The 26,574-nt window shown below is 46.5% G+C and overlaps 1 protein-coding gene across 3 annotated transcripts in view; it reads right to left on the bottom strand.

Moving 5' to 3' along the window:
• The window catches only part of FARP2 (FERM, ARH/RhoGEF and pleckstrin domain protein 2), a 117,307-nt gene extending 90,978 nt beyond the window's left edge, over nucleotides 1-26,329 (bottom strand). For all 3 annotated transcript variants that reach the window (XM_036081844.2, XM_036081849.2, XM_036081848.2), the window contains exons 1-2: nucleotides 26,211-26,329; nucleotides 13,467-13,698 (exon numbers count right to left, since the gene is read on the bottom strand). In XM_036081844.2, the coding sequence (XP_035937737.1) occupies nucleotides 13,467-13,670 (204 nt within the window). In that variant the 5' untranslated portion in view covers nucleotides 13,671-13,698; nucleotides 26,211-26,329. The remainder of the gene's footprint in view (nucleotides 1-13,466; nucleotides 13,699-26,210) is intronic.
• Between the last annotated feature and the right edge of the window lie 245 nt (nucleotides 26,330-26,574).

Below are 26,574 nucleotides of genomic sequence, written 5' to 3'. Positions count from 1 at the left end.
GATTCCACTAAATAAGAAAAAAAATCGACCCATTGTAAAACCTGTGTTCTCAGCAAGAGTTTGTCTTGCAAGGCATTTATTTTTATTCTTTATGTTAACATACTAAGAAGCAATTTTATATGATGTTACTATTGCTATATAATTTATGATTTCATTTCATAATACAATTTGCATTCATTTAGGTCATATTTTTATTATTTTGCATGGTTTTAAAGATGTAAGACTGATATAAATTAAAGCCAGAAGCAAGCAGCCATAGAGCTGAATGTCCTTGATTTACATAAGCTTGATTTAAAAGAGCTCACTATGTATTTTTGACATGTATGTTCCAACATATTTTCCAGGAGGATAGCAATGTCTAGAGCCTTAAAGTCATTCTGAGTTGTCTTAACAAAAATTACTTTAATAGGAAAATACCTGGCTTTTCTTCTGCTACAAAATTTGGACTTTACCATTTTCAAATATCAACACACGCACATAAAAAGAAAAAAAAGGAAAAAAGCATACTGTCACATATTAGTAAAGACCAAACAAATCCAAAAAGTATAATTATGAAGATATCTTCGAAGAAACAACATGAATATTTAAATACGGAATACTAAGAATGTATTTTTCATAATCAGGAACATGAGACTTTAGGAAAAAAAATAATTTAGACTAATCAACAAACTTATTTTACAGAAGGCTACACTGAAGCTTTAGAGAAAGTTATTAGTTACAGGCAGGTGTTTAAGATTATGGATTAAGGAAGAAAAAAATTTCTTTTTTCATAGTCATCAGAAAAACCCCTTAAGTAAGGGCTGAGATCCTCTCTGCCACTGTGGCAAAATGAAGCTGTGTTATATACACCATAAAATTATACACATAAAAGCATAAGATGTGTACATAAGAACATTCCAGAGCATTCCAATAACAGCAGTTTGGAAGCACCAACAGATGTTTTCATGTTTCTCTTTAACGACTAGTCAAAGTCTCTAAAAATAAAAGCCCATAATTACTGCCACCCAGGAGCAAGGACTGAGGATAGTTTAAGAAAGCTGCCTCCTTGGCCAACAGCACGACACTTGTGATACTCACACTTCAACATGAACCAGTATGAACAGAATCACAGCAACACAGAAGGGCAACGCTAGCACCTTCTGGAAGGTTAACAGGAATAGCCACCCCTGCCCTCGTGCATGAGAACGCAGGCCACTCAAGGACACGGCAAGGACCCTCCACTTAGATGCTGATGATCTCCTCAGACTCCTTGCATCCCCAAACAGCTCCTGACCTACCTCCCAAAGCAGCTCTCCTCACGAGCCCCCATCTCAGACCCAAGCTGGCATCACCTTGGCTCTCTGGTTTCTGAGCCCACATCTTCTGCACAGCAAATCCTATAGGTTCCAGCTCCAAAATACTTCCAGGACGAAACTGACTGTTAGCACTTTCCTGTTCCTCCTCTCCACACCACATCTTGGGTCAGGCCCTGACCGGGCTCTGATCCAGTCATCATACCCTTGGTACATTTCCGCCTGCACCTCAAGGTCCCTCATGTGCTGTTTCCAACCACCCTGAGAAGAGGTCCACGCCCCACCCCCCTCCCTGTTTTCTCTCTCTCCTGAGCACTGAGCATTCTGTGTTTTACCTTGCTTACTGCCAAGCTCCCACTGCAGAATTAGCGCTAAGAAGGCTGAGCTCACTGTCCATCCTGCTCACCTCTGCACTTCCAGCTTCTGAAATGGTGCCTGGCAGATGCTCAGTAAGCACTGGCTCAACAAATGCTGCCCCTGAGAGCCACTGGGTCAGTGAGCACAGCTCAAACCACAGTGACAGCCCATTCCTGGGCATCAAATCTTTAAGTGTCATTTCCACAAATTTTCTGTCCTTTTCGTCACTGTAACTGTCACTTTCTGTGAAGTCTCCAGCATTCCCTCTTATTTCCATCCTTTTTTCCTCCCACTTCAAACACAATTTATTTGCTATTTCCCTCTTAACTTCCATTTTTTTGAAAACTTCAAATACAATGTAGAAATCTTTGTGAGTCATGTATCTGATAAGGGGTTAATATCCAGACTGTATTCTTAAAACTCAACAACAAACCTCCAAACAACCCTATTTAAAAATGGGTAGAGGACCTGAACAGACATTTCTCCAAAGAAGATCTACAAATGGCCAAAAGACACATGAACAGATGTTTGACAACACTGATCATAGGCAAATGCAAACAAGAACCACAAGGAGATACCACCTCATACCCATTAGCATGGATGCTATCAAAATAACAGCAAACAAGTGTTGGAGAGGATGTGGAAAATCCAGCACCCTTGTGCACTGTCGGTAAGAATGCAATATAGTACACCCACTGTGGAAAACAGTCTGGGGAGTCCTCAAAAGTTAAACACAGAATCGCCACATGATCCAGCAAGTCCACTTCTGGGCACACACCAAAAGAAAGAGGAAGCAGGGTCTTCATGAGATATCTGCACCCCAGTGTTCAGAGCACCGTTATCCCCAAGAGCTAAAGTGTTCATTGACAGATGAATGGATGAGCGAGATGTGGTCCATGCACACAATGGAAGATGACTCAGCCTGAAAAGGGAAGCGAATTCGGACACCTGTTTCAGCATGGCTGAACCCTGAGGACATCATGCTCTGCAATTAAGCCAGTCACCAGAAGACAAATAGCGTAGGATTCCACTTACATGGAACACGGAGAGTCATCAGATTCATAGGGACAGAAAGCAGAATTGTGGGCGCCAGGGGCTGGAGAGTCAGTGTTTCATGGGGACAGTTTTAGTCTGACAAGATGAAAAGAGCTACGGAGAGGATGCAACAGTGTGTGTGTATTTAATGCCCCTGAACTGTGTGTGTAAAGGTGGCTAAGAGGCTACGTTTCCTGTCATGCATATTTTACCACAGTGAAAAAAGAACAAAAAAATGATGTAGATCAAATACCAGAAAAAACCTCCCTAAACCCACAAAACAAAAAAGATAAAGTCATCTGATGAAATTGTGTAAAAAGCATAAGCTCTTGGCTATTAAACTGGAGATTTTATTAACAGTTATTATATGAACTGCTGATGAAGGGGAGAAATGAGCAGGGGCGCACACCACTGGCAGGGGGAGGGGGGTATGCCCCCATCTGTGGAGAGCAATTTGACCACACAAATCACAGCCCTCAAAACCGCACAACACCCTCAGACACGGAACTGCCACTTCTACATATTTATTTAAAGGAAATAATCAAGAATGTGTATAAAGATTTATTACAGAGAAATTGAAAACAGAAAACTATGTAGCCATTAAAAACTTCTGAAAGAGTAATTACACAGAAAAATATTCATAATGTGTTAAGTTTAAAAATAGACTATAAAAATGCATGTAAGTCTGATTCCAATTTTATTTAATATATGTAGTAGGTAAAAGGCAAAAGAAGGGTTTTCAGAAAAATGTGAATGGCTGTTCCCTCTGGGTAGTTGTCCTTGGTTGTGGGCCATTTAAGTTTTTCTATTTTTCTACAACGAGTATGTACTATTTGTATAATGGAAATTAAATTACTCTGCAGGTCAATTCCATCTAAAACCTTAAGTGTCAGCAACCCCAAGTGACATCCTGGTTGGTCTTCCAGGTCCCATGCAGCGAGCAGCAGAGTGGAGCCCCGGGGCTCTGTGCACGCGTGAGGGAGGGGCCTCACCAGGGCACAGCTTCCCTGCGGACGCTGACATGCTGTCCATGTAAGTGCTGTCCCATGAATGCATCACTGTGAGAGAATAATAAAACATGTACAAAACACTCTATAGAAATGAAAACGCAGGGGCACCTGGCTGGCTCCATTGGAAGAGTGTGCGGCTCTTGATCTCGGGGTCATGAGTTCGAGCCCCATACTAGGCACAGAGATTACTAAAAGAAATAAATAAACTTAAAAAAAAAAAAACTGGAAAAGCAGAATACGCTCTTTGAAGAAAGAGAGATAACTGTAATTCCACAGTTAATTTTCTGGAGGATCTTGGTTACTTTCTATATCTGTGAGAGATCGATAACCTATAATTAGCTTTCTTCATACTGAAAATGTGGGGATGGTGTGACCCAGAAATGCTCCACAGAGATGAAGCTCAGATGGGGCTATGAAGAAGAGGATTTGTCTTTGTTCAATGATGAATGAATGAATGAATGAATGAATGAATGAAGGGGCAGGACCAGGAAAAAATGGCGTCAACAAATGTTTGGGAGCACTGGTGGGGAGGGCAGAAATTCCAGAATGCACCAACTCTTCTCAAAGCCACAGGCCCTGGTCCTGCCCGAATCACCTGAGGACCTGCTCAACCGCACAGCACGTCTTACAGGCACCCTGTGACCCAAATTTGGAGCCAGGTGTGGAAGGCCCCCAGAGGCTGGAGCAGCAGGAAGAAGGGCGGACTGTGACGCCCAGCTGGTGGCAGCAATCAGTCGGGCTCCCCACAGGGCCGGCACAGGCAGCAGCGCCCACAGAAGAGCGAGGTTAAGAGAGCAGAAAGGCCACAGAGAACCAGGAGATGGCTGGACAAGGGGAGAGAGGCAAACACAGCGGGGAGGGCGCTGTGTGGAAGGAGGGAATGTCAAGTGGTATAACCAGTCGGCAGAGCAATCCTGCATGATGTGGGCAGGGCTAGGATGGGCGCATCTCACAACCACAGAGTCCATGCTAGGAACACACCCTAGAGAAACCCACACGTCTGCCGAATGACACATACAGCTTCAGTGTTCACCAGTGGAACGAGGATGAATTCTAGTATATTCGGAAAGCAGTGGAACAAGCCGGGGCTCCAAGGACCAGGGTGTGTGTGTGTCTGTGTGTGTGTGTGTGTGCTGGGCAGTTGAGGAAAGGCCCACAGAGGACGACTTTGCGCCTTTCCGGCCTCTGGGAACTGCCCTCACCTGCAACCCACATGGCCCGAGCAGGAGGAGACATGCACCATGTTATCCCACAGTTCCAAATGGGACACCTGATCCAAGCTGTTCCCAGACTTGGAACAAGGCACTTCCACATGCCATCAAGCAGCTAAGGGTTGAGATTTAAAAACTTGGTCCTAACTTGTCCCATGTGGTGATTCTTCAGCGATAGAGGGAAGGAAACCAGCTGCAGAAAGGGGGGGTAAGCATGCTGGACCTGGGGGCCCCAAAGAAGAGCTCAGCAGGCAAGCACCACCCTCGAGTGGGCCACCTACTCGTGGGGAGTTGGGCCAAGAATGCAGGCATCCAAAATTTCGGGGAAGAGATGAAAAGAACTGAAGGGGAGCCATGGTTCAAAGGCCAAGTCAGCAAATCAGATATAAGTTCAGCTCCCTGGCCTCCTTGGAACAAACCACAGCAGAACCAAATTCTTTCAGGTGAGAAATGGGAGTATCACTGGGTTAAGTACAGGACACAGAGTTTCTGGAGACAGTACAGGGACTCAGAGCTCACCTGGGAGCTCACTCCATCCCTGCATTCCCATTTCCTGCTGGGGTTGCTGAGGATAGGAGATAAAGCCTCCAGGTGCCAGAACTCAGGTGCCAAAAAGTGGCATTCCAAGTCAAGATAACCCATGTCCATGACCCTCCGCTGAGACCCTGAAAGAGCTCCATTACACGACTGTGGTGATGGGGCTCTCGCCGGTACAAAGGTCAGGAGGAAGACAGTTCCCTTTTCTTTTCCATTTACTGGTCTAGCTTCCTTGCCAGTCCTGATCACGTCTGAGAGACTGTGTACGCTGACCTCATGCTGTGTGCACGTTGGGGTCGGCTGCGGGAGCGGCACTGGGAGCTCTGAAGCCACAACTCAGTCACTGAGAATAAGAATGCCCACATCCCCGCCCGGTACCGCCCCGCCACATTCCTGGGCATCAGGGTCAAAGAAACAGATCAACTTTCTCAGACAAAATAACAAGGCTCGACAGCTAGGACAGAGTCATATAATCGCTGTACATACTAGAAATACATAAGAGCTTTTGTATAAAGCCTATATTATCCCCAAATTCAGATGCTGAATTACTAACTTTTCTTCTGAGATCAGACCAAAATAAGTTCTAAGGCGGTTTATTTGCCATATTTAGGATGTTCATGTGGGAGCAATGACAAACATCTGGCTATGATACTTTCTGGAATTTTGACTATTTCTTCCTGGCCAGAAGGAAAACATTAAGTTTTTACTAGAATAGCAACTAGCATGGAACTTCATGACTGAGACTTTGTCCTCACACTTGTCACATATTTAACTAAAACTTTTCCAATTCTCAAAAAAAAAAAAGCAATCCTATTCCCCAAATTTTAAGTATGATAAAGAGGAGAATGTGAGCAAACAGTTAAATGAATAATCAAGAAAACCCTCATATTCGTTAGAACTCACTCCCCACTTATCAGCAAAGGCACAGGACGTTCACTTCCATGGGTGAGGTCTCACACACCCAAACTATATCCCAGATTACTTTTAATCTAAAATACTAAATATCACCTTTTCCACATTATTAGCTTCCAGATAACAGAAAAGCTAAAATTCACATTAGTTCCTAAACCTGGTGGTGAGTAACCAATGACTATGGGTGTGTATCTGTTCTAGAAATCTTGCCCTGAAGTCTAAGAGAGGGCCTCTCCCTCCACTGCACCAGGAATAACGTTTACAGGCCTTCCACACAGAGTGGCGTGGAGGGAAAGCATTTCAACCCCGTGACTCTGCACACAGGACAAGACGAGCTGACACACGGCTTCCAGATGGTTTCTTTTATGGTTCAGAAAAAAAAGACTTTCTAGAGCTGTGGCCAGATTTCTATTTTCAAAACCACAAAATTCATTTAATCAACTGAAAATAAGTCAAGACTTTACTAGATCAAAAAACTGGCCACTGACTGACCCACAGGTAGCTAAAACTCCCATCAATAAATGTCAAATGTCACTTAAAATGAGACACAACCGAAGCTGAGGCAGATGGCTCCCCGGACTCCACCGCGCAGGCCTCTCTCCCTCCCTCGCATCAGCAGATAAATACCCTCCCACACAAAAAGTATTCTAATTTCATTAGTCATCAACATAAAGAACCACAAAGTGTATGTCACCCAACTATCTTACAAAGTCCTGGTAAGTCTAAGTCGGTGGCAGCAAATGACTTATATGGACAAGGGGAATCAAAGATACTGGTAGCTGTTACTTACAAATGAGATAAATAACTGATTGAAAAATACAGTGTCAATAAAAGTTCCTCGTTCTATAAATTTACATGAAGACTCTAAAGGAAGTTTTAAGCTTCTGCTCTTGGCCAGCTCCATCTCAGGCGCGCCGTGGCCAGCCCTCAGCTGCGCTTTCTCGGCGGCCCTCACTACCCTGGGATGTAGGAAGGTCTGTCCCACGGGTGTACCTGGGCTCTGTGAGGGGGTTCACTTCATAACTACTCACAACCTCCCCAAGGAACCAGCCTGCAGGTAACTGTTTAATGGTACAATTCTTATATTTTTGGTTCAAAACATTCCCTTCTTTAGCCATTAAAAATACCTTAGAATTTCACCTCAAACCATAAGCTCCCACGTCATGCCTGCTAGGATGAGTAGAATTAGAAAGCCAGATAATTCAAATGTAGGTGAGAACATGGAGAGAACGAAGCCTTTACCCACCGCTGGTGGGATGTGCAGCCAGCCACTCTGGAAAACAGTCTGGCAGTTCCTCAAATAACTGAGCAGTTACCACTTGACCCAGCAATTCCACTCCTCGGAATACACTCAAGAGCAACAGACACATGTCCACACAAACACCGGAATGTGAATGTGTACAGCAGTACTGTTCCTAAGAGCCACAGGTGGAGTGCCTGTCAGCTGAGGAACAGATAAACAAAATGTGGCCTACCCATACACCGGAGTATTATTTGGGCACAAAAAAGAAAGCAGTCCTGATGCATTCTACAACATGGATCAACCTCTGAAACAGGATGCTCAGTGAAAAGACCATGTATAACCCCACTCATATGCAATGTCCAGAGCAGTGCAACCTAGAGAGGCAGAAAGTACATTACTGTTTGCTTACAGCTAAAGGGATAGGGGGAAGGGAAGTGACAGCTAAAGGCTGTGAGGTTTTTTTTTTTTTTTTCTTTTTTAGAGAGGAAGGGGGAGAGAGTGAGCGAGAGGGAGCATGCATGCTTTTGGGGGGGGGGCGGTAGGCGGAGGGAGAGGGAGAAAGAGAATCTTAAGCAGGCTCCATGCCCAGTGGGGAGCCTGACACAGGGCTTGATCTCACGACTCTGAAATCAAGAGCTGCATGCTCAGGATGCCTGGGTGACTCAGTCAGTTAAGTGTCTGACTTTTTTTTTTTAATTATTTGTTTTTAATTTTTATTCTATTATTTTAAAAATATTTTATTTATTCATTTGACACAGAGAGAGAGAGATAGAGCACAAACGGGGGAGCCGGAGAGGGAGAAGCAGGCTCCCCACTGAGCAGGGAGCCCGATGCGGGGCTTGATCCCAGGACCCTGAGATCACGACCTGAGCCGAAGGCAGATGCTTAACCGACTGAGCCACCCAGAAGACCCCAGTTTCATTCTTTTGCATGTTGCTGTCCATCTCTGGGAGATGGGCGATAGAAATAAAACTGGGGACTTGCAGCTCACCTTTCTGAAGCAAATATAATGAGGATGGCCAAGGCTGTCTTACTTGTTGAAGACCAACACGAAACAACACACTGCACGGAAAGAGGCACGAACACCAACAGGAAGGTCTTCAGGCTGAGCTGCTCTGTATTTTCACTGAAGCAAAATATAAGCATTTCAAAAATAACTGCATATCAAATTCGTCCCTGAGTTAAGAAGGCCCTTTCAGTAGCAACTAGGGATTCCACACAACGCCAGTGATCTGTAAGTATCCGTATGCAGAAGCCGGGGCCTTCCAAGGTTGTATCACTGCGTGAACCCAGCAAGGTCACAGACACTGCTGCCCAAGACTTAAGTAAAAAAACAAACCAAGTGAGCAATCAGATGGGTGTAGACGCCCAAACCCCCAGACAAACAAAACCACACACTTGAATCTGAGGTCGGAAAACTCTGCTACAGAGGGAAAAATTCAAAACACTCTTGAAGAAAGGATGTTAACCCAATCTACTTTTTATTTCCTTTATTCGACACATATTTACAAAGCAAGACACTATTCCAAACACTGATGGTTCTGCAGTGCATCAAATAAAGTCTCATCTCCTGGAACCTGCCTTCTAGGAGGAGAGAGACCACAGACGAGCTCTGGGACAGGGAGTGTCTTCACCAAGACTTGCCTTCTGTGCTGCCATCAGAGGCCCAGACTGCGGTCTCAGTGTTCTGTACGCCTACTGCCCCGTACCTCGAGTGTGCACCATCCCACAACAGCCAACACCACCAGACCACAACCCGTGTCTTTTAGCTCAAATATAAAGGGTGGAGGGTGGCGGAGCCAGCGTCACCAGTTAGACCCCAAGACCTGACCTTTACTGCCCATCTGCTTGTACCCAATGACCTTCATCCCACATTTTTCCTGAAGCTCTTCTTTCCAGCTGCTCTCTTAACTCAGGCAGAGACCCGACACGTAAAGTATTCGGTGATGGACACTGAAACTGCCCCCCCCCGCCCCAGGCAGTAACAACTGCTCGGACCACCCGGACCAGTGGGAGCTCAACCCGCGACTCATGGACTCACGCCTGTGCAGATGGACCACGGAGCGGCCCACAGTTACCCTGACCTCATTATGATACTAAGACCTCTGCCCAAGGAGGAGCACAAGCCTCTCCTTAAGGCACATGTGTGACTTTATGCCCACCTCTACATACGATGACAAGGCTCTCCTGAGTATTCATCCGAACCCTAAATAAAAGGAATCCATCCATCCTTGCTCGGGAGTCCTGGCTTTGGAAGTTATTCCCTGTGATCTCCTTATTGGCTGCAAATAAAGTTTTCTTTGTGCGACAGCTTACCTGGTGCGGTTTCTCTGTGTGACTCACTGAGAAGTGAACTCAGGTCTGTTCAGTTACCAGAGGTCAGGGGACAAGTGGTGGTGGATCACTGAGGGGTCCCCAGTGGCAACCAGCCTCCATCTCTGGATCTTTTAAATCTTTGGAGCCATGACTTATGGGAGACACTGGAGAGAAAGGATCAGGGCAAACCTACCTTCTTGGGCCAGCCTCTCGTGGAAGGCTATGGGGGAAGCACATCCACCCAGAGAAGGCCAGGTGGCTTGCTTCGGGGCAGGCCCCACAAAGCATGTCGCCTGGCAAAGAAGACTAGCCCACTGACACAAGATACTAGAGCTGCACAGAGACAGTCATCTTTCCAGGGACTACATTCCCCGTCCATTGGCAGCAGCTGTTGTGGTAGACTGTAAAAAATGGCCACAAATTGCCTGGCACTCCTCCATCAAGGTAGCTCTATTGCTCCCCACTCTCAGAATTGGGGCTTGCCTGCTGGTGTGCTTGGATCAGTTAAACATGGTGGGAGCTGTGATGCATGAATCCCAAGCCTACAGGTACATCACAACTTCCACTCTTGAGAACATTTCCATCACCATGCAAATAAGGCCAACTAGCTCCCTGGAGGGCGATATTCCAAATGGAAAGAGGTTCCAGTTGGGGGTGCCAGACATGGAAGACATGCCACCCTAGACCACTAGCCCCTCTAGGCCAGCCCAGACCAGAAGACCCTCCCAAGCCAATCAAACATGCATTCAAAATTTGTTGTTTTAAGTTACTAGGTTTTGGAGTGGTTATTTAGCAAAACCAACTGATATAATTTTAGAAGACAGGGTACTTGGAAGCTGAATACAAATAACTTACAAAAATATACTGAATTTTAACTCTTCCTAAAAGGTATGCCATTGGTGGGTAACAATTCAAAAAGTAGCCCACCCAACTAACGGTATGTGGCAGCAATGTGGTTCTTTAATTTCTGACTCTGCCAGGCTTATCAAAATATCCCACCTGCATGGAAATGAGTATGATGGTTAAATCTGATTAACAGAAGCAACTATAGGGGCCAAGAGCAGGCCACCCCAGATGGGCCACTGTGGCATGAACATTATTTTGAGTTAAAGGCAATCAAAACCCAGCAGATTCAGGAAAAGCTCTTTACTGCCCCCTTAATTGCCTGCCCATACCAGGAAGAGAGCTATTAACAGACTCCTTTTCACCTGAGACACTTCTCTACAGGATAGGCAACCCCTATTCCCAGACCTCTCCTCCCCCCTCCCTGCTAATGGTCCCTCTCCCCTTTGTGTCCCAGACCCAACCCCTCTCCTGTGCTCGTATAAGCATCACATTGCCCGACTATGTTTGGAATTTCCTTATCTGTGCATTCCCTGTACGCTACGAAGTTTGATTTTCACCAGTTAATCTGTCTCATGTCAATTTGATTCTTAGTCCAGCTAGGAGGAGCTGGGAGGGCCAAGGAGATTCTTCCTCCCCAACACAACACTCTCAACTTCGAGAAGCTCTAAGTATGTTGAAACCTTTACAAAATGCCACTTCTGAGTTCCTGATGTATAAAGTGACCCAGACACTTAGTAATATAATAATGTGTATCTTGGAGAAGGGTTACATCTTATTTATGACTCAACAATAAATGTATGCTTTCTTCTTTCTTGTGTTAGTTGATAAAGACCATTAAGCAGGACAAAAAAAGGGGCTTTGAAAAAAAGCTTTAAATAGTTCAGTTCTTCCCGTTCTTTTCTCCTCTCCCATCCCTCCTTTCTTTTAAAAATTTTGAACCTTTTATGAGCCTAGACCGTAGTGGGTGTGTTTATCAAAGGATGGGAACATGGTGGAAACTCTTGCGAGCATCTGGCTGGAGGATATCTGGGAACCCAACTAACCTCCCCGATCTTTAACCCATTTCCTGCAGGTGACTTATCAAAGAGTACCCAGCAGAGCGAGGACATGCTGCCAGAGAGAGCCAACAGCCAACCACCAGTTCTCCAGGGTTCAAAGGCTGCCTGTTTTGGACTACATTCCTGGCAGAGGCTGCCTCTGGCAACACAGGAATGACTTGGGAAGTTGGAACAGATAGGTCCTACCAGTTTTAATTACTACTGCCCTGATGAAATGCTATGTGATTTCCTCCTCAAATAAGACCTTAAAAGAAGCATTCAGGGTCCCTTGAGTTCAGATACTATGAATCTATGCACTAGATACTTGCAATCAAATACTCAAGCAAGAGAGGCAAGAGAGGCTGGTGTGCCCAGGGCCTGAGGCAAGAGGCCTGGAGGACAGCCCTGACTTCCAGCACCCCCCTCCATGATCCCCTGGGTCACTACCTCGCCCCCCACCTTACCTTTTCCCATGCAATGTATTTTGCAATTAGGCATCACCAGAGCCTAGAGGTTTCCTTTAGGCTCCTCACAGCCTGGACCCTACCTCAATAATCTCATTTTCTGTGTAGCATCCTGACTTCTTGACAGACATCGTGAGCACAAATAAACCTCTTGCTAAAGTTTAAATTCATTCTCTTGTCCTTCCTTTTGTGACATTAAGAGCAGAAAAAACTTCTAAAGCTATTACTTTAAACCAATATGAAAATATTAGAAAAGAGAACATATTTATGCATTACATATAAAATAAATAAGTAATTTTTAAAAATCACACTCATTCTAATGCCATTTAGAAAACCAGTGTTTTCTAAAGTATTATATAGGTCTAAGAAGTATTATTTAAATACATATACACTTACATACAGTTACACAGTTTTGTTATATTCAATGGTTTTTACCAACATTACCAGTGCAATCTACTAGGGAATTTTCAAAATAAAAATGTTATCACTGCTGATAAACAAATCCTACGCTAATACTAAGCACTACTGCCTGCACGGTGAGTGCTCAGTCCTCTCCACAGCCACCCTGAGAAAGGGGGCTGTGATCACCCCCATGTTTCAGATGAGGAGCTAACCCACCGGGAGGCTAACTGCCCTCCTGCACCCGGGCAGAATGGGGCAGAGGCCGTCTGGGTCTGGCCTGTGCTCTATAGCATTCAGCCAGCCTTTCAGAATAAGAATGGAAAGGCCATGTTGTATCAGAATTTTATTTTAATTTCTTAAAAATACATTTTTTTAAAGATTTATTTTCTTTTAGAGAGAGTGAGAGAGAGAGAATGAGCGCATGCGTGCACACACACATGCGCACGGTTGGGGGAGGAACAGAGGGAGAGAAGCAGACTCCCACTGAGCAGAGAGCCCGACCCCGGGCTTAATCTCACGACCCTGGGATCATGACCTGAGCCAAAATCAAGAGCTGGACGCTCAACCAACTGAGCACCCAGGCGCCCCCATATCAGAATTTTAAAGGAGAGACAGGAGAATACCACTTTCCAAAATAAAAGGAGAAACCCAGATCCACTGTTTGCAAGGATCTTAGTGTTACCAAAGTCACTCTTGGTCAGCTTGATAAATAGGCAAAGTCTGATCAGCAACATGGAATGTGGTGCATAATACTTGACTTTTAGAAAGTATAGGAAATATTCTTCCAAACATTATACTTCTTACCTCAATGTCAAATATTTCCATAGTGTTGTCCAGCAGCTTCACTCGGATGTGAAGGTGCTTCTCCTGCATTCTGGCTGACGCCCGTGCCGCTGTTGCCAAGAGAGTCTGCCCAGGCTCGAGGGTGCTCACCCCTGTTGGGGTCTGGGTGCCCAAGCGTGTCCCTGGAGTCTGCAGGACTCTGTATGTTCCTTCTATCTCCCCCATTCTTCACCAGCTAAGAATGAAGATGCCTCTAAAACAAAAAAAGAACCCAAAGAGTGATCAATAGTTATTTAGGGGGCACCTGGGTGGCTCAGTCATTAAACGTCTGCCTTCGGCTCAGGTCATGATCCCAGGGTCCTGGAATCGAGCCCCGCATAGGGCTCCCTGCTCAGCGGGAAGCCTGCTTCTCCCTCTCCCACTCCCCCTGCTTGTGTTCCCTCTCTCGCTGTCTCTCTCTCTGTCAAATAAATAAAATCTTTAAAAAAAATAGTTAGATATTAAAACAATGTAAAAAAAATTATCAGGTGCACAGGAATTCTCTGCTCTATTTCTGCAACTTCTAGAGAGTCTTAAATTACATCAGAACAGAGTTAAGATTACCTTCCACTCATACATAGATTGGTGGAGCATAAAATACCAGGCACTGTTCCGAAAGACAGTATTTCCCGGTGCTTCTGCGAGCCAGGCAGTGTGTCACCTCATTGAACTCACAAAACCTCATCCAACAGTGGCCTGTCCCTTTGTCTGGCTGCCTAGAGTCCCCTGGCACAGCCTACCTCCACCGGCCCAGAGAGTCAATGTGCTGACCACACACTGTTAAGTGCTTGATGGTACATTTCAGCAAAGAGGAGCAGGTCCCACACACACCAGGCAGCACACGGCTGTGGTGGGGGGTGGGGGGGCGAAAGCCAAGAACAGCAGGTGAGTACAGCCAGGCTGCTCTTGGCCAGCTCTGTACTCCCTGGTGTTTGAAGTAGGGTCTTACCAGGCTGGACAGGTGCTGTCAGAGTGACACGGGGACCACACACCTGGTGTGAGGAGCACCTGCCCCAGGCCAGGCCCTTCCCAGCACCCCTTACCTGTCCTCACAAGGTCCTTGTTCTCCTCACCACCCACTGCCCGCTGAACGAATGACAATACCGACGGCCCAGCAAGGCACTCATGCCCTTTTCCAATCTCCATGTTGTGACACGGGAAAGGTCTCTAGTTTTAGGCTATTAAGTTGAACAGGGCTAATCATGTTACTGTTTTTAACAAAGAAAGAAGAGGCTGGGTATCAGCTAGAATCTAATAATACTGGCTTGCTTTTCTTTGTATTAATATAGTTACCTTCTACTTATGGCAAATTTCCTTCTTAAAGGTGTGTATTTGTGTTTGAAAGTCAATTTGAAGAAAAATATTTACCAGTAAAATATAGTGTAGCAAAAAACAAATGCCAGAGGTTTATTCAAGAAAGAATGGAGCTGATACAAAAACTATTTTATTTCACTCACTTGCCTTTGACAAGCCTTCTACTAATTTGCAGTAAATTTCAAAGAGAATCAATCTCACTAATTTCCAATCCATTCCCTCATGCGCCAACCTAACTGCTGAGTCCCCTGACCCTTTCATCTTTTTCATGCTTATTTTGTTACCAAGAAGAACCATCTCAGGAACTTTTGTCTCTTGAATTAAGTTTAAAAGCTTCTCATCACCCACCGAGCAACCTCTGCCGCACACTTAAAGCCTACCCAGCAAAGACAAGGCTCCCAGCCACGTGAGCGAGAACTTCCACACACGTGTGATTTGTGAAACAAGCAGCAAAACGCAAGAAAGCTAAAACCCCCGGGGACAGTGAACTGGTAATGGAGTGAGCAAAATGACAAGGCGGTTTGTGTTGTTCTGCCAAATACACCTCCTGCCCCCACTCCTGCACATGACGGGCCACCCCTCATGGACAGGCACATGTTTGGTTCAGATTCGTAGTTATCCGTGATCTCCTAATTCTCTCTCCAGGTTTTATGGGCCCTGATAGCAGGAACTAAATTCCTACTGTGAATGTTTGCTAAGTGTTTACTTAGTTCCTGGCACTGGCATCGAAGAGCACGAACTGCCTCCTTAGGCAATGCACTGTACAGACAGGAGCAGCGAAAGACAAAGACTACGGTCACCAACAGAACACACGAGAAGATCACTAATATTCATGCCACTAATATTAAACATGGGATATAGGAGGTTACGAGAACCATAAATATGACATTTTTCATTTCAATTTCACAAGTGAGTAGTTAATGCAAAAGTGAAGGAAGGTGAGTGAAGAAGATTCCACCTGCAAGGTGTCTCCAATGTGCAAACAGATGAGCTGAGTCCTTGGTCTGCCCACAGTATTTAACCAAGACTGAAGCACCAAGAGCAGGTCCTTCTGAAGGAACCATGGGATGTTTTACCCTGGGCACCAAAGAGACTCTTCCCCTTTAAGTAAAGCTACAATTCTGAAAATATATATACAACCAAAACATATTTTAAGTAGTCACTGCTCTTATTTATTCTATTGTATATTCTCATTTAGGTTTTTTTCTTAGTAATTTTAGATGGAAAAAATTTCTTCAGGTTCTTTCCCTTCTCCTTATTGTAAGAAAGTCCTAAGCACAGGGGTGCCTGGGTGGCTCAGATGGTTAAGCCTCTGCCTTCGGCTCAGGTCATGATCCAGGGTCCTGGGATCGAGCCCTGCATCGGGCTCCCTGCTCCGCGGGAAGCCTGCTTCTCCCCCTCCTTCCTGCTCGAGCTCTCTCTCACTATCTCTGTCTCTCTCAAATAAATAAATAAATATTTAAAATTAAAAAAAAAAAAAGAAAGTCCTAAGCACATACTTCTAAAACAAAACGGGCAAAACTCACCCACAGCACCCAGAGGGGCACATTTGGGTGAGCATGCTGTAAGAAGAGCATGCAAGGGGAGATTCATACTAGAAAACTCAGGAGAGTGGTCCCCTCTAGGTGGGAGGGGTTCCGTCTCTAGGATGGGGTACCAGGAAGGGCCCTCTGGCGTGGCTGGCATGGTTGCATCGCTTGATCGGAACCGTGTTCACTTTATTATAATCCACTAAGCCATGTATTTGATTTGTGCGGTTTCCCAAGATCTGTGTTTGATAATAAACATATTTAAAATAGCACACTTTTAATTTTTTTCTCTAAGAAAAAGAAAAAGACAAATGAAAACCACTTCTTGGTCCACGAGAGACCTGTGCAGGTCCACACGCCTTCTCAGCAGCAAATGGACTTCCTGGTGATTTTCATCTGGTCCAGAGACCTCAATGTGGCTCGAGCTGAGACTCAGGGCCATGAGACACTCTCACTCTGGAGGCTCATTGAGGAAATGATCCCAAGGTACCCTACTGCTGATGTTCCAAAGAAAAGCCATTTGCTGTTGCATAATGGTAATGTGGCATCAATCACACATTTAATAATTACTTGCCTTTAAGTTTAAGAAATCTAGGAAAGTGAGGAACTTAACAGAAAACTGGCATGGAATCCCAGTGCCTGAGTATTAACCCTGCTCTCAAAGTCAATCAGTCTACTTTACAACAAGCAGCACAACCGGACTCTTGGGGAGAAACACGAGGCCACTCCCTCACAGCAGTCATTTGCTGCAGCCTGGCTGGTCACGGGACAAGATGAAAAATGTATGCACTGAATGTATTTGTTTTACATAAATTATGACCTGACAGAAATTAGTTTGCCTCGTGTGCTTATAAATATTAAAAGGGCAAGAGTATGCAAGACAGACTACAAACACAGGAGGTGTTCTGCAGTCCTGGGAGCCCTCCATGGTAGACATGAGCCCCTGCTCACTTTTCCTGCTGCCAGAAAACCTCTCTAGAAATCCAGAGGGAAGCAGTGGTGTAAAGAACCAGGGCCATACAAGGGACTACAGTTTATTTTCCCATCTTCCTTCCATGTGAATGAAATGCCTTGCAGTCTTCATTCCTAAAAATATTTCTGTAGCTGGACACAATTCCCACTACTGACATTCAGTGCTACCTACTATAAACTCAGCTCCTAGACTCATTTAGTAAAAAATTTAAAAACTACCTTGTCACATATTTCCATCTTGAAGTTGGAAAATTCAGCTCAAAAGTCTGTCAAGGCTTTGGGTGATGACATGTCAATGCAGGTTGTAAAAAGGTGCTTCTCTGTGTGTGGGGGTGGGGTGTTGCTAGTGGGACAGGCTGTGCGTAAGAGGGACAGGGGCATGTGGAGATCTCTGCACCTGCAACTCAACTTTGCTGTGAACTCAACACTGTTCTAAAAAATAAAGGCTATTAAAAAAAAAAAAAGTCTGCCACGGAACACATAACTCAGAAGTGACAGAGCCAGCCTGGACTTGGCCACAAAGCCTCCTCCCTGTCTACTGGAAAATCTGGCTTCCCAGACAAAAGCATAGTCCACAGTCCACAGTAAAGCAAGTGGGCTTAAAATTCTGTTGTGCAAAAAAACCTCCCACCTTCCTTGAAATATTTTCAGCTGCCTCTTTCAGAAGGATCATCAAACATATGTCTATACTGACCAACAAAGGAAGCAGAACGTGACGCTTATTTTCACTGCATTTTTCTAAAGTACCTACAATGCACGGCAGTGTTGGCAATGAGTGTTCAGACAGAGTTCTCACCTGGCTCCTGCGCCCTGGGCTCCTTACCTCTTCACTATAGCACAGCAAAGATAGGTGCTTTTATTCCCTAACAAGCATGACTGGTAGTTTTTGAAATAAGCAACTAAGTACTTCATTCAATGTAAGGAATCAGAGAAAAAAATGTCAGAACTAGTGCTGTAAGGCAGTGCCTCAAAGAGCTGAGAAGAAACAGCTAGCCAGATGGAGGGCAGGCGGGCCATTTACACCCATGTGCTGCACAAACACACCTCTTCCCCAGAATACAGCTCTGCTGTCCCCTGGTAGGCGACATGGTCGGAGCACCACAGAAATGGCGTTTGGCGCTGGAAACCTGGGGAGAAGGGTGCTGCGGAACTCATTCACACACACTGCCCCAGCAGGTGCTCTGGGATGCTGCATTACCTGGGGGAAGCCTAAGGACCAATGAGGACTTGAACCCCTGGCATCGCTGTCCCTCAAACATGAGGAAGGGCAGCCCACATTGGCAGCAAGGTGTCCACCGAGCTGGGATAAAAAGGCAGGCCCTGTGGGAGACAAGAAGCGCACAGCAGCAGCCTGGGGGTAGAAGCTGGAAGGCAGCACACCTGGGATCTAACTTCAGCTTTCACTTCCCCACTCTTGGCCCAGATTTTATTCTGGAAAATGACAGGGGAAGACTGCGGTCAATCACATCCTCTTCACTCTAAGAATCTGTGAGTCTGAGAAAGACAGTTCATTGTAAAAGTAAAATGAAAGGAAATGTGCTCTTGATTCCAACTAATTTATTGTATTTAGTAGCCAAAAATTAAGCACCTCATAAAATCCTGTTATCCCATCTTTCCTACCTAACCATATGAAACAGAGGCCCTGTGTATGTAGGAAAAGGAACATCGCTTTCAGACAAATTCAACACAATGTGAACATAGATTATTGGCGCAGAGACATGACTTTGGATATAACCAATATTTGCAAACCTTACAATTTACTTCCTAGGTTTTTAAAGGAATTGCCTTAACAATAAACAGATGTCAATAATTCAGACCACCAGGTATTCTGACTTGGTGTTAAACAAAATTCTACTGGATGAAAAATAAAGTGGTTTTTGTTTTGTTTTTTTTACGTAGGTTTCACACGCAGCTCTGAGCCCAATATGGGGCTTGAACTCACGACCCTGAGATCAAGACCTGAGCTGAGGTCACAAGAGTCAGACACTCAACCAACTGAGCCACCCAGGGACCCCTGAAAAAAAATTTTTTTTTTTTTAAGATTTTATCCATTTATTTGAGAGAGAGAGTGAGAACACGAGCTGGGTGAGAGGCAGAGGGAGAAGCAGACTCCCCGCTGAGCAGGGAGCCTGATGCGGGGCTTGATTCCGGGACTCTGGCATCATGACCTGAGCCGAGGCAGACGCCCAACTGACCGAGCCACCCTGGTGTCCCACTCTCTATGCTTCCTTAGTGTGAAGTGAATGAAAGAGCTGGAGTAGAAACATATGTATTTGCTTATCTTCAAACAACAATGGAAGGATAAACCAAAGCCTACTGACAGTGGCTGCCATGGGACGGAAGGCACTGGGGATTCAGCCCTGGAGACCCCTTCGTCCAGTATGCAGGGTTTCCTTGGGTTGACCTGGGAACCTCATGGATGTTTTACATGATTAGAAAGCAACATGAAATCAATGCCTTACAAAAGCAAGCCCAAAATCTCAAACCAAATGAAACAAATGATCTTCACTGTACATTAAGACAGCAGCTAAATTACAAAGGGAATTAATTCAAGTAACTTTTAAACTCAGTAACCTCACTACCCATCACTAGTGAAATACATCCTCAGGATTAAAAAGATTATGAGTAAAAACAACAATGTGGCAAATTCTACAAGAAAAATGATCTCATTTCTTCAATAAATGACACTAAAAAAAAAGAAAAAGAAAGAAAAGCGGGGGCGGGGGGTGATAGAAACTGGTAAAAGATGTTGTCTGCCAAATGCTCCCCGTGGACCTTATTTGAATACTGAATCAAGTATTTGTGGAACAATCAGGGAAATCTGAGCACTTCCTGGATATTAGGTAATTTAATAAGTACTGCTTATTTCCTATACGTTTTAATGGTATTGTGTGTATATGAAGGGGGAAAAGTCCCTCTCTTAGAGACACATACTAAAGTATTTATGGACAAAGTGGAATAATGCCAAGGATTTACTTTAAAATAATCCATCGAGGTGGGAATCAGTGAAGGGGATAATAGCCACCCCCCCAAAAAAACCCACAATTGCCCATATGTTGATTATTGGAGCTGGTTTTGATATATGCACTTTTGTGAATGTTTGGAATTTTCCATGAGTAAAAAGAAAAAAAGAAAGAAAAAAACAAGAGATCTAGCAACAATTTTCAGCGTACGTAAGGATCCAGAAAGCCCTCGGCATAGTTCACAGGTGAGAGGAGTATGTGTGTATACTGTGAAATGCTGGCCCAGCCCCCTTATTTTCCATGAGACAGCACAGCCCAAGAATGGAGCGGCTTGCTGAAGGCCACAGATCCAACCCGTGGACACAGGACTAGCACCCAGCGTCCAAATTCTTTAAGATTAAAAACCAAAAACAATCTGACTTTAAAAATTGCACATCTATGCACCAAAAGGGGAGGAAAGCAACAGCCTCCTCCCATTCTCTCCTATAGCTCAGAGCAGGAGGCTTCCCCTGCGGCACTCTGTTTGCACCTGGGGCCCCTCTCTGGCTTTCGGATACCCTCAGACCAGGCTAGGGAATCCTGGAGGGAAAACAGGAAACTCCTCATTGGTGCAGTGGTCCTTCAAATTCTGGCCTTTGTGCCCACTCCTCCTGTCACTATTTACTTGTCAGAGTCCTCAAATACCAGCTCCATGCAGCTGTCCAGCCTTTAGAGCCATGGTCAGGGGGGATGACAGCGTGCAGTGTGCTTATTCCATCTTCCAGGAACCAGAACTTGACACCCCTGCATTTTAACACGTTTATGGTGGTTATCTTTGGGGGAGGGAAGAAGGTTGATTTTCTTTCTTTTTCCAATGTTCCGTATTTTTCAAATTGCCTCCAGTGATGAGTATACATTACTTTTGAAATCAGAAGCACACCTGGGATCTAACTTCGGCTTTCAGTTCCCCACTCTTGGCCCAGACACTGTGTAAGTACTCCCCACGTCAGAAGTCTTACCTGGTAGGGTTACCTATGGTATGTCACTGCTCCCCTTCTAGGAAGAAGCTGCAGTAACTATTGTCTTTCCTCTAGGAGCTGTGCTGGTTCTTCTTTCCAAAACAGTCAGTAAAATAAAAACATTTTTAAGCAGTCTCTGGAATCGATTTGTTTAGGTATTGAGACTTGTTCCTCCAACATTCACATTATTAACTACTACCAAAGCACCTGGGACTTTAATTAGGAAGGAGACAAGAGTTAATAAAGCCTAGTAAAATTTAAACAATTTGTAAAATTCCATGGTGTTGCTTCTTCCTTCCCACACTCCCGCTAAGCACCAGGAGATGCACTGAGCACCCTCACCCCTTGTGCCTCTACTACATCATCTGGCATCAAGCAAAGGGCCAGAACTGCCCCTGCAAAAGCCTCATGACTCTAAAGCTATTCTGCTTCCAGCTTTTGGGCCCCCCACACACACTGGCCCCTTCCACGGTCCTAGGAAAGGCTCTAAGCGAAGTGTGCCTATGGCTGTAGCCTTTTGCAGAATTTACAGAATACATTCTAATTGCAATCAACTAAGGCTACTGCCTCTTTCCACTACAATGTCATTCCCCTTATGTCAGGCAGCTTAGGAGGGGCCGTTGGCATTTTGGGGACGCAGCTAAGGGCACAAAGAGTTGGAGACACGTTTAGTTTGGGTTTAGTGGGATGCACTTACGTTTGCCATTACTTCCTGTGTACACTTACCCCAGCCATCTCAGAGCAGGTAGGGCTTCTAGGAACACTGCTCTCACCCACTATGCCCACCCACGAGAGGCGCGTGAAACAAAGGTGCAGGACCGGGGTTCTGTGGCAACCTGTACAGATCCAACGGTGCCCAGCAGTGCAAGTGTGTGGGCTATGGGAAAGAAATAAGATTTGAAATATGGGGAGCCAGATGCTCATCTGTGGGAAAATTATCATCAGAAATGTTAAAACTGTAAGCAGAGAGATTAGTACCCAGTAGACAACACTGCAGTTGTCAGAAAAATAACTGTTAATGCAGTAGTGTAATATAAACGTACCACCATTTTTCTTTTACTTTTTTGAATGGAATCGTACAAAATAGAATTTATCAGAACTCCTGCTTTTCTGAGACACAAACCTGTAGCTGTACCAGAAACAGCAAATGTATGTTATCTACAGGTGTAATCATGTTTTATGCATCCTAACTATCAAAAATTTTTGGTCAACTATGCTAGAGGGATCACTGAACTCTTTCTATTCTCTATCATATGAAGAGGCGACCTAAAAGTACATAGTATGCTACTTTTATGCTATTTAGTGATGTTTTTATTATTAGTCAGCTTTTTAAAATGTGTAACTTTTTCCTCATTCTAAATAAATACTCACTTTCTAATTATTATAACATTGTTTTTTTTTTTTTTTTAAAGATTTATTTATTTTTTTGAGAGAGAAAGCACAAGGGAGAGAGAGAGAGCAGGGGGGAGAGGGAGAGAGTCCCAAGCAGACTCTGTGCTCCGAGCCCAACTCACCGGGTTGATCTCATGACCCTGAGATCACAACCTGAGCCGAATGCCCAACTGACTGCGTCACCCAGGCGCCTCCATTGTATTCTCTTTCTTAAAGAGACTCCCACCCCAAATTGTATAATCTTCAGGCCCTATAAAAGTTGGCATCTGCCCTTGCCCCAAGTGAAATTTGATTAATTCATTCAAACATTTATTGAGAACCTACTCAGTATCAAAAAAGTGTAAGTATGTAAGAACATGGGAGATTATGGGCGAGAACCCTCCTTATCACATTGGGAGCAGACAGAAGAAGTGTGTTAAATGACGGTGGGCACCACTGAGAAAGGAAATTGAGGCTGGTAGACAGGAATTTGGTGGGTGGCAAGAGGGAGAAGGCCTCCACAAGAGGGCATCTGTGTCAGGCCTAAAGACGGTCCTGGCACATACTCCAAAAGCCACAGAATCCCAAGGGATGGCCACTGCTAGGAGGCCACGCCAAGCCCAAGCCCACATCATCTCGTTTAATCCTCATGACCCCCATCATACAGATCAAGGAACTCAGGCTCAGAAAGATTAGTGACTGCTGATGGTACTAAGTTCTGCAAGTGGCCTCAACTCTACCCCGATTCCATGGTGTGCTATCTCCTCTTGGTGTATTTTAGCGTCATGGGATTGTTCCCCACCCCTCACAAACTGGTGTTTTAGTTTACAGTTGTTTTAAAAGGCGAAAATAAAAAGGTACTATAATGTAGGATGCAGTGGTGTTTCCTTCTGTCCTGCAGCTGGGAGAGTCATCACTGCATCCTACGTTACAGTGCTTGCTTGCCATTCATTCATTCATTCATTCATTTATTTATTTGGCAGACAGAGACAGAGAGCAGGAGAGCACAAGCAGTGGGAGTGGCAGAGGGAGAGGGAGAAACAGGCCGCCTGTCGAGCAGGGAGCCCGATGCGAGGCTCGATCCCAGGACCCTGGGATCATGACCTGAGCCGAAGGCAGATGCTTAACCAACTGAGCCACCCAGGTGCCCTATAGTATCTCTTTATTTTTGCTTTTTAAAATGAGTATAAACTAAAACACCAGTTTGTTGTGGGGGGAACCCTAAAATAAAACTACTTATGTAACTAACATCCCTTCTCATCCTTGTCCACATCTTCACAGATTTTACAACAGTGTAACTGCTGTGTACCCTGCTTTCACCTTTTTGGTTAAGGCATGTTTTTGAATAGATTTCCATAGATCAAATGGTTCAAATTTTGTCTGGAGGGAAGCATAGGAACAGGACTGCCAGAGCATGTTTACTGGCTGTAGAACACTCTACCATACTGACAGGAACTGCATATCAGATTTTGTTTTCAAAACTGGGATTCCAAAATCAAAATCTTTACCATATACTGCCAGTTGCTCTCCAAAAAGATTAGATCCATTTACAGAATCACCACCTATGTAACAATCCCCAGAAACCCACCAAACACTGGGCTTTATCATATTAAGTTTTGTGTAATTCTCACATTTTTGACTCCCTGTTGCCAAGGTAAAACCTGGAGCAGACAAATACACTACAGTCCCCTGATGCTCTGCTCACTCAGATCTCAGAGCACGACCCGAGTGACCTCAGCTGGACACTCAACTTGGAAGTGGGCTTTCCTGCATGCTTACCACCACTGCGGCATGTAGGACTCGCACGACCCCACTGAGTGGAAGGGGCAGGTGGTAAGCTGATAAGAAAGTGGGTAGAGGAAAAACAGGAACCAAACTGAAAAGGTAAGCAGCAGGAAGAGAACTGTTCCTGTCTGACTACTGAGGAGGTCCTGAGGTGACCAGGAGCCAGAACGTGTGGACAGAAGGAACTACCCACGCACCAATCTTCACTTTGCCAATCAGGTCCTCTTTCCCCCAAAGCAGTACAACCCTGCTTAAATACTGCCTACTTCGCTCCACTGTGTGCCCAGGCTCTTCTTCCCCCTGATGATATCACGGCTAACGTTAGCCAAGCACCTGCTGCGTGCCAGACACCGAGTCCTCACAACCACCATATGAGGTAGCTAAATTTTAACCCCATTTTACCAATAAGGAACAGAGACAAATGAATCTATCACATACACTTCCTTCTCTGGGAGATGAATCAGTACCGAAGGACCCTGGGAGTCCGCTCTGAAAGGGTGGTCACGCACATCAACGCGCCGGCAAACCTGTGTAGCTGGGGAAACTGCACGTCAGCACCTAGTCCGACGGCTCAGGGCAGACTGCGCGGCGCGGACCTGCACTAGGGCAGCACGGCCGGGGTGTGACCCCAAACCGGTCTCTCCACTTCCTCTGCTTGCACACAGCGCTGTGCGACCTGGCCAGGCCCCTTCGCACACGGGAGAGAACCCGGCACGGAGCGCTCCACAGAACTCTCTCTTTGGGGAACAGGGACTCACACACGTTGCAAAACCGGCCGATGAAGAACATGAAAATCACGTGTGTCTACAAGGAAGCCTACCGCCCGCCCGCCCGCCTCAAGCGTCCCGTCCCAGCTCCCCGGCAGAGAGGGAGCCTGTGCTGTCCGTCCGCACCAGTCCGCACAAAACCAACGCTCCGGCCCCACGTCACCTGCCGGTCATCGAACATTTCCACAGCGGTCCGGCCGCAACTACCTCACGGAAACAAAACAGACCAAGAAAGAAACCCACCCTTCAAAGGTTCAGCCCCGGGTGTCAGACCGTCCCACCCTCTCCGTACACTAGGTACCGACGTTAGTTCCTTCACCACATGATCAAATCTGTTCTTCCAGCCATTTCTGACTCGCCCGTGAGAGGCCACTGGGGGCTGCGCCGCCCGCATCAACGGAAAAAGTGCTTGTGCGATGCACGGGGCCACGTTCTGGTCCCAATTTTCCCTCGGCGGCCTCCCCAGTGCTTCAGGAACATTTCCAGACCTTAGTGGATTAAACACATGAACACCTAACACCTCGTTCCCACCTCTAAGATACAACTGAAGCAAAGGCCGAGAAGGGTGTGGTCACGACCAGCCGAGCTTCCACCTGTGGCTCGGCGTGGGCCTCCATGCGGGACGCTCCCCCGGGCTTCCACGCGAGACCCCGCCCGGGCCCGAGCCCCCACCCCGGGCCTCTACACGGGACGCCCCCCGGGCCGAAGCCCCTCCCCAGGCCTCCACGCGGGACGTCCCCCGGGCCGACCCCACCCCCCGGGTTCCACGCGGGACGTCCCCCGGGCCGACCCCACTCCCCGCCCCCGGGCCTCCACGCTTCCGCCGCCGGCGGGCTCCGCACTCAAGGGCCCTCCTCGCACGGGGCCCGCCGACTGGAAGGCCTCCGGAGCCCGGGCGCGGACTCCGCCGGTGGACCTCCGTCCTGAGGCGCCCGGCCGCCGCGGGCCTCAGTGCCAGTCCGGCCTCGGCCCGCCGCCCCCGCGCTCCCGCCCGCGGCCCCGCGTGCTCGCGGCCCTGCGTCCTCACCGGCCGGCCCGGCGCGCCGTCGCCCGCAGCGGCCTCCAGGTTGCGCCAGCTTCGCCCGCTCACGACCGCCGCGCCCAACTGCCCGCAGGCCGCCCCCGCGCCGCGCGCCCCGCCCCGCGCCGCGCCGCGCGCCCCGCGCCCCGCCTAGGCCCGCCCCCGCCTCCGCGGACGCGCCGCCGATTGGCCTGAGGACCACTGGGGCGGGGCCTGTACGGCCCGCGGCCTGGACCGGCGGAGTCGAATGCCAATCAGCAGAGAATCGCCTCGTTGGACGGTGCTCGGTCCTGGGCGGGGCCTCGACTCGGGAGGCTGGCTTCAGCCTTGGGCGGGGTTTCGGCCTGCGGGCGGGGCCTCGGCTGGCGGG

The sequence above is a fragment of the Halichoerus grypus genome, chromosome 4 (genome assembly GCF_964656455.1).
Source record: "Halichoerus grypus chromosome 4, mHalGry1.hap1.1, whole genome shotgun sequence".
NCBI lineage: Eukaryota > Metazoa > Chordata > Mammalia > Carnivora > Phocidae > Halichoerus > Halichoerus grypus.
The sequence above is the reverse complement of the archived record's forward strand: the minus strand, read 5'-3'. Positions and strand labels throughout refer to the sequence as shown.